The 7,417-nt window shown below is 43.6% G+C and overlaps 1 protein-coding gene across 1 annotated transcript; it reads left to right on the top strand.

Moving 5' to 3' along the window:
- The first annotated feature begins 1,131 nt into the window (after positions 1 to 1,131).
- LOC113616900 (leucine-rich repeat-containing protein 37A3-like) lies at positions 1,132 to 3,080 on the top strand. Its single transcript, XM_027100264.1, has 2 exons — positions 1,132 to 2,968; positions 3,012 to 3,080. The coding sequence occupies exons 1-2, from the start codon at positions 1,304 to 1,306 to the stop codon at positions 3,078 to 3,080; spliced, it is 1,734 nt and encodes a 577-aa protein (XP_026956065.1). The 5' UTR covers positions 1,132 to 1,303.
- Positions 3,081 to 7,417: the final 4,337 nt, after the last annotated feature.

Below are 7,417 nucleotides of genomic sequence, written 5' to 3'. Positions count from 1 at the left end.
AAACAACACTTTGCTACTTATATAAAGACAATATTGCTGATTTTTCAACACGGTTTTTTTTTTCTTTCTGGCCGTGCCACACAGCTTGTGGGATCTTAGTTCCCCAACCAGGGATTGAACCCGGGCCACAGCAGGGAAAGTGCCGGGTCCTAACCACCAGACCACCAGGGAACTCCCCCAGACAACTTTACTAATTATATTACTCCCTTCTCCCCCAGATGTGGGCAGAAAAGGCATTTTTACTCTCCTTTTACAGGTGAGAAAAAACAAGATCAGAGGTGTTAAGTGCTATGACCCTAGTGCCCCGATCTCCTGTCCCCAGTTTGGGGCTCTCTGCAAGCCCATGCTCCTCCTTTCTCATGACCCTCCCCTCCTCCTCTGACCCTCACCAAAACTACTTTTAATCCTTTTGGAAGAGAAGCCCACCTGCACAATGGTACACATTGCCTTCACACAGTCAGAAGCTTTGGACGGTTCCCCAAGTAAAGCTGGAAATATTAGAAGTAAAATGAAATGAAAGCAAAGTAGCCATCTGACAGAAGTTGCTTGTTCCCTTCTGCAGTTGAAGACCTCAAGTATTATTCCATTGATTTGTTGAACATTCCACATTGGCATATAATCTGGCAAATCTCTGAATTTATACCCCAGATCCCTGCCCAAACTTTACCAAAGAGACAGGGTGGACATAGTGGTTTTTTCTGTATAGATCCTTGTGTTATGGGCGCTGGGATATATGGAAGCAGGGACTGAGCAAAGGACTCGGTGGGCGGGTGGAGAAGGACATGTCCAGATGACGACCTGTTAGCGGCGGTTGTTGTCGTGGTCATCTGTGATAGCAGCAAGAACACAAGCACACTGAAGAGGTGGAGAGAGGAAGCCTCACACTCCTGCCTCTGAGGCAGGACAGGATGGTGTATATGAATGTGAGGAGTCACAGTAGATCTGCAGAGAGTCCAGCTGAGTAGGGGAATATTTGTCTTCCAGCCTTGCCTTTTCTTGAGTACTGGCCCCTGGGAACCAGTGGAGTAATCCTGAACATAGTTACTATATTTCACGCTACAGAATTTTCTGAGTAGATAGCCACTTTTTCAAGAGATATCTTTTTCACATTTTGTTGTTGCCAGTCATAGGCTTAAGTGTGGGTTTCTTTTACTCCTCAGTGGCACTCAAACTTTGACTGATTCCTAATTTATTTGGCTGTGGACTGACAAAAAGCTGTCCCATCAGTGTTCAATGATCAAAAACAGTCCCTTCTTTTTTGACAGATGAAGAAACATCTATACGGAATGCAGAAGGATCGTTGATGAAGGTGTTACAAGCCCGCAAGAAGAACACCACCACTGAGCTGACTATTGAGTCAGAGAGGGCGTCATCAGATAAAAGTGCTGTCAACTTGTCAGGCTTCATGAATGAGCAGCTGGACTTTACGAATAAAAGTGATATTATCAGTACACTAAATGACATACTGCCTTATACCTCAGAGGGAAATCTCGGAGATGTGGAAGCAACATTATTACCATTCATTCAGCTTCTGTTTTCGAATACAAAAGGTGGAGATATGCCGCAGGGCCTTTTGAAAAACAGTACAAGGAGCCCTTCTGTTACACCTGTACCCAACACTTCAACTAATAAAAACAAATTGAGGAAACTCCATTTTGCGGAAAATTTGTTAGCTGCAGAAACTCAAGAAAAAATTGATGAGGTTAAAAAGGAAGAAAAACCTGCCACGCGTACGCGTTCCAACATTTCAAGTGCCACGTTTAAAAGCTACATCTTTCAAAAGAAATTGCAAACTGCCCAACCACAGAAAGACAGCCTCGCAAAGATTGAGAGTACAGAGGAAAGGCTGCTGAGAGTGAACAGGGTCCTCAAGGGCCCAAAGGGCATACAGAAAATGCACCTCAAAGCAGTGGGAGATGAGAGCGTCAGGGGGAAACAGAATGCCCAGCCATCTGAGGCGAACACTGCTGAAGAAAGAAGGCTCAGGAGGCCATCCCCAAGAAAGCTGAAACAGCTTCTCATGGTTCAGAGTCCCAGGAAGCTGGTGGGAAAGTCCTCCAATGCAGAGTCTTCATTCATAAAGGAACACAAGGCAGCAGGCTCCTCTTCCTGGAAACAGTACTTCAAGGGCAGGCCTTCTGCCTCCATCCCTCCAAAATCCCCATCTGACGTTAAAAGCAGATCAAAAGACTTATCCAACACTCTTCATGTTTTAGAGGATGCGAAGGCTAGAACTAGAAACATTAAGGACTTCGAACTAATCTCACATTCTGGAAAAAAATACATCTTCCATAAAATTAGGTCTCATCGGGTCCACAGAAAACCCAAAGGCAAAAGGAGTGGAAAGTTCAGAAAGAAAAGTTCACTCAATAGAATGATGCTTGCAAGCCCTCCGTTCTCTGTACTGAGGAGTCTCATAAATTCCCCTCCACGAGAGGCTGTTTCATCTTCAGGAGAAGTGACTTCTCAGGAAAAGCCTTTTCCAGAATTATTTTCTCTTTCAGACCCTTCTACAGAAAACACTACTTCAGACAACAATACTGCACAAAATGTTTCTGAAGAAATTATTTCTACAGGAAACTCTACTCTGCCAGGAGGAACCGGCCCTGGAAACACTACCCATAGGAACGTGTCCACTGCACATTCTACTGTTGCTGCAGACAACAGTATGCCAACTGTTCAACACACCAACCAAACACGATGGGAGTACCACAACACGGGCACTGAATTATCCTCTAAGCCCACAGGCTTCGCTTTCCCAGGGCTCACATCCCCGGGTGATCAAGTTGAAGCTCAGCTAAACCAGCAGCTACGGTCCCTCATCCCCAACAATGACATGCGAAGGCTCATTTCTCATGTTATCCAGACTTTAAAAATGAACTGCTCGGAGACCCACGTGCAGCTGGCCTGTGCCAACCTCATCTCTAGAACAGGCCTCCTGATGAAGCTTCTCAGCAAGCAGCAAGAAGTAAATGTGTCCGAAGCGGAGGGGGATACGGACCAGTGGAAAGCTGACAACTATATCAGTGAGAGCACAGAGGCCCAGAGTGAGCAGAAAGGGCAGGAGTCAAGTGAGGTGAGGGTAACCCCTGACACATGGGAGCTGGACTTTTACTCAGTTTAGGACACGCCATTAACGTGCCCAAGCAGGAATGCCACGGGCTCCTAGTCTCTATCTTATCTTCAGCCATGAAACGGGCTAGGACAGTGATCTCCCACTTTGCTCATTTAGACAGGTGGCACTATTCCTGGGGCAGACGAGAAAAGGACATAACACAAGATAAATAAATTGTAGATAAATAAATTGTAGAAGAAAATGCTAATGATAAGATTAACAACATTAAATTTGGCTTGTTCTTATAGAAACTACTCGCCTGAAAGGATTGGGTTTTGTAGTAGTTTAAGAATAGTTAGCTAGCGTTTAGAATAGGTTTAAGAATAGTCAGTTTTTATCCCTTCTATCTCCTTGTTTTTAAAAAGTTGTTATTTATTTTTTTAGCTCACAAAAGAAGTTCCAGCATATGGCTATAACAACAGACTCATCTTGGCAATATCCATATCTGCAGTAGTGACGATTTGGGTTACAATTCTCTGTCTCATTGAGGTAAGGACAATACTTAATTCAGATTCAGAACTCACAAACTGAGAATCAAATCCACCTTTCCACCTACTACTACTTGATTCTTCTCTTTAGTCATAAGGACTGACATACACTTTGTTCTTTTCCTGAAAAGTATATTCCTAGGATGTTTTCTTGTGTTTTCTTTTTTTGTTTGTTTTGGCTGCGTTGGGGCTTCATTGTGGTGCACGCGCTTCTCACTGAGGTGGCTTCTCTTGTTGTGGAGTACGGGCTCTTGGCACGTAGGCTCAGGAGTTGTGGCGCAGGGACTTAGTTGCTCTGCAGCATGTGGGACCTTCCCAGACCAGGGATCGAACCCGTGTCCCCTGCACTGGCAGGCGGATTCTTAATCACTGCGCCACCAGGGAAGTCCCCACAGGATTTTTAAAGGAACTCCACTCCCAGGAAATCTCTATGTAATTGGATCCATGATAACAAGCCGTTGGACTATTTTGACAAGTTAAGTTTATAGGAAGGCCAGAGTTGACATGATAGTAAAATTCCTTCAACTCAGAAAACGATGCTGATTTGATGTACTCAGCAGTCACTCTCATTCTACTTTTGATTTCTTTCCTTGTTGGCTGAAATGATGAGAGATATATGATCTCCAAAGTCATGGAGCTATCAGTCACCCTGGGAGAGGTAAAAGGACATGCCTAAACGATAAAAGTGGGATCTTTTCAATTCCTTAGGTTTACTTAGCATCTTTCTTCTCCGGTGTATTAGGAACTGTGTAGATAGGTTCCATTAAACCACTGCAAGTAAAATCCTGCAGCAGGCTACCCTAAAGTATGTCATATTTATAGTAGCCTATTCCTGGAGGTAGCCTGTTTACTTTTTGTTCGGTTACACAATGGTTTATTACTTTTCCCCACAGGCAGTTGCTAACATTAAAGGAGTGGTTTTAATAAGCTGAGAATCTTGATTCTACCCTTCGAATCCAACCTACTTCATTTACCTTTTCTCTTGTAATGGCCTCCCTCCATTCCAGCCAAAGCGGCTCCTCACTATACGCTCGTTACACCATACCCATTCCTACTTTGGTCTGTGCCTTTGCCCATCTAAAATTCCTTTATTTTGCTTTGCCTGTGGAAGTCCTATGAATCTCTGAAAAGCCAACTCAAGTTCAGATACCTGTCTTCGTAAAGCCTTCCCTGAATACTGCAGCCCTCCTGATCCTAGTCCTGTGAGGTTTGTCACCATTTCTTAGGGGCCATAGCAAAGCGGTCCCTCCCCTCAGAACTCACAAAAGTGGTAAGCAGTTTTTTAAAAGGCAGCCCCCCAAGAGAGAAACACCAAAGTTAGCACATCATGGAGCTGAGCAGAGATGCGTAAGGACCAATGGCTTGCGGGCCTATCAGACTTGAATACAACCTGACATGATGTACTAACTTCCAACGAGAAATGTGTCTGTCTGCAGGAGGGTTGGTCAGTAGTGAAAGCATAGAAAAGGTGAGGAGAGACCAGCATGGGCAGTGCCCATCCTCACATTGCCCGAGAGTAGAGATGGCACCTTAGGCAGCATAACTGACGAGTCAGGGCCCCTAGCCAGGCTGTGCCTGTTGAGGAGATGGACGGATCCAGCTACCTCAGGCCTTCCCATTAAATTCTCGATTCAGCTGATTCCTTTTCTAATTCTGTTCTCACCACGTAGCCTCCGATTGTGTGATTGTGCTTTAGTGTGCCACGGAGGCCTGTCCCACAGAAGGCAATTCTCTCATTGTGTAGACACGGATGCCCTGTGTGTAGAACAGATGTATTTCTCATTGTCAAGTAATAATTTGGCATTCTGATTTTTGATCAATCCTGTGATATTGATAAAGTGCGACTGCCACAACAGGAAGACGTGAGTTCTCTCTTGGTGAGGAAGAGTATGATTTCTGAGCCAGGAGGCTGGGGACTGGCATGGGATCAGCTTGCTAGTCATTGGCCATTGCCCAGACTGTACCCTCTGTATCTCCAGGTGGCATATGGCCTCTTGCCTTTTTAGAATTTCGGGAAAGTCCCCTTTTTATTGTTTTTAACTTCTAGGTAGTTTAACCTTACATTTGTTTTGTTTTGTTTTGTTTTGGCCTGCGGGATCTTCGTTCCCCAAGTAGGAATTGAACCTGTACCCTCGGCAGTGAAAGCGAGGAGTCCTAACCGTTATTTCCTCTCCCCACTTATGTGATAAGCTTTTTGAGGACAGGGGCCATGCAGTGTTCTTCCTATGGTAGACAATAATGGGGTTCAACAGAAGAGAGATGAGGCATTATGTCAATTCCACAGTGAGGAATAATGCAGCCAAATATTTATTTGAAGTAGCATAGAGTCCAGCAGTAGACCCATGTGTTCTTAACTTTTGAAATGTCATGTTTCAATATTCCAATCAGTGGAAGAAAATGAATAAATGGTGATAGAATAGCTGCCTAACTCCTTGGGGGTAAATAATAGCAGATCCCCATTTTTCATCTTAAATAAACGTATTTCCATAAATGTGAAGAAAGACCACATAAAGGTATTAGAAGAAAATAAAAGCAATATTTTTATAATCTTACGGTGGGAAAGAGCCTTCAGAGCCTGATGCCACAAGCAGAGCCTTTGATACATTCCACCATCTTGTCTGTGACACCAGCTTAGCACTGATTCATGCCAAGCGTAAGATGAAGAGTTTTCCATATATTGTCTGATTTAATGCCCACAGTCCTGTGAGGATGATATTACTATCCCTCCTTCATAGATGAAGGAGATCAGTGTGAGGGCCCAGTGGCCAAACCAAAAGCAGAAGCCAGTTTCACCCGACTGCAAAGCTTGTGCTCCCTACTCCAACTCTTTTGTCTTGTCTCCTTAGAGACAAAAACACTGGAAAGATTCAAAACCCTGAAATTCAATGAAAGCCAGTATTTCTTTACTATGAAGAGTTGTTTGTTTGTTTGTTTGTTTGGAGGTGGTGGGGTCTGGCCATGCTGTGCAGCTTGCGGGATCTTAGTTCCCTGACCAGGGATTGAACCTCGGGCCACAGCAGTGAAAGAGTCAAACCCTAACCACTGGACCACCAGGGAACTCCCAAGAGTTTTATACGTCAACAAGAAGAAGACAAACAGTCTAGGGGAAAAGGGGGCAAGGGCTGTGAAGAGTAGGAGGTGTGTTGACAGTCTGCCACCATATCTGCCCGTCCTCTCCTCATGGCTCACGTGGGGTGGGTTTTGTTAGCCAGGCCTTTGTCACCTCATGACGTAAAAATCATCTCTAATATTTTCTTCAAGTACTTTTATAATCTGTCTAGAATTTGTTGTATTTCTTTTTTAGTGTGGTTGAGGTAAGGGATGTAACTTTTTCCCCCTACATGAAGATCTAGTTGTTTTCAAATCTTTCACTGAATAGTTTATTCTTTCTTCCCTGGTCTAATATACTCTCTTCATCTGGACTCTATTCTGTGATCCAGTTATCTTGTCCTGTACCACCAGTACCAATATCACACTGCTTAATTCTAGTTGCTCTGTAACATATTTTATATCTGTTAGGGCAAAGTCCTAATCTTTGACCTTCTTTTTCATACATTTCATAACTATTCTTACATATATTCTCTACCAAGTGTCAGCTGGCTAGGTTTTATTTAAAAATTATTTTAGATATAAATGGATTGCATTGAATTTGTAGGTTAATTTGCGGAGAATTGACCTCTTTACAGCATTCTAGGAGGATGGTATCTCATGCCATGTAAGTACTTCTTCTTAATGTCCTTCTGAAAAGTTTTAATATTTTCATCACATAGGTCTTACAAATTTGTGGTTAAGTTTATTCCTAGGTACTTTATGC

This window comes from Aethalodelphis obliquidens, unplaced genomic scaffold, assembly GCF_003676395.1.
Source record: "Aethalodelphis obliquidens isolate GAN/ISIS:26980383/991018 unplaced genomic scaffold, ASM367639v1 scaffold811, whole genome shotgun sequence".
Classification (NCBI taxonomy): domain Eukaryota; kingdom Metazoa; phylum Chordata; class Mammalia; order Artiodactyla; family Delphinidae; genus Aethalodelphis; species Aethalodelphis obliquidens.
The sequence above is the reverse complement of the archived record's forward strand: the minus strand, read 5'-3'. Positions and strand labels throughout refer to the sequence as shown.

Coding starts and splice junctions, on each gene's coding strand:
- LOC113616900 (XM_027100264.1), top strand. CDS start 1,304: ATGAAGGTGTTACAAGCCCGCAAGAAGAACACCACCACTGAGCTGACT. Junction 2,969..3,011: donor TTCTCAGCAAGCAGCAAGAA/GTAAATGTGTCC, acceptor ACCAGTGGAAAG/CTGACAACTATATCAGTGAG.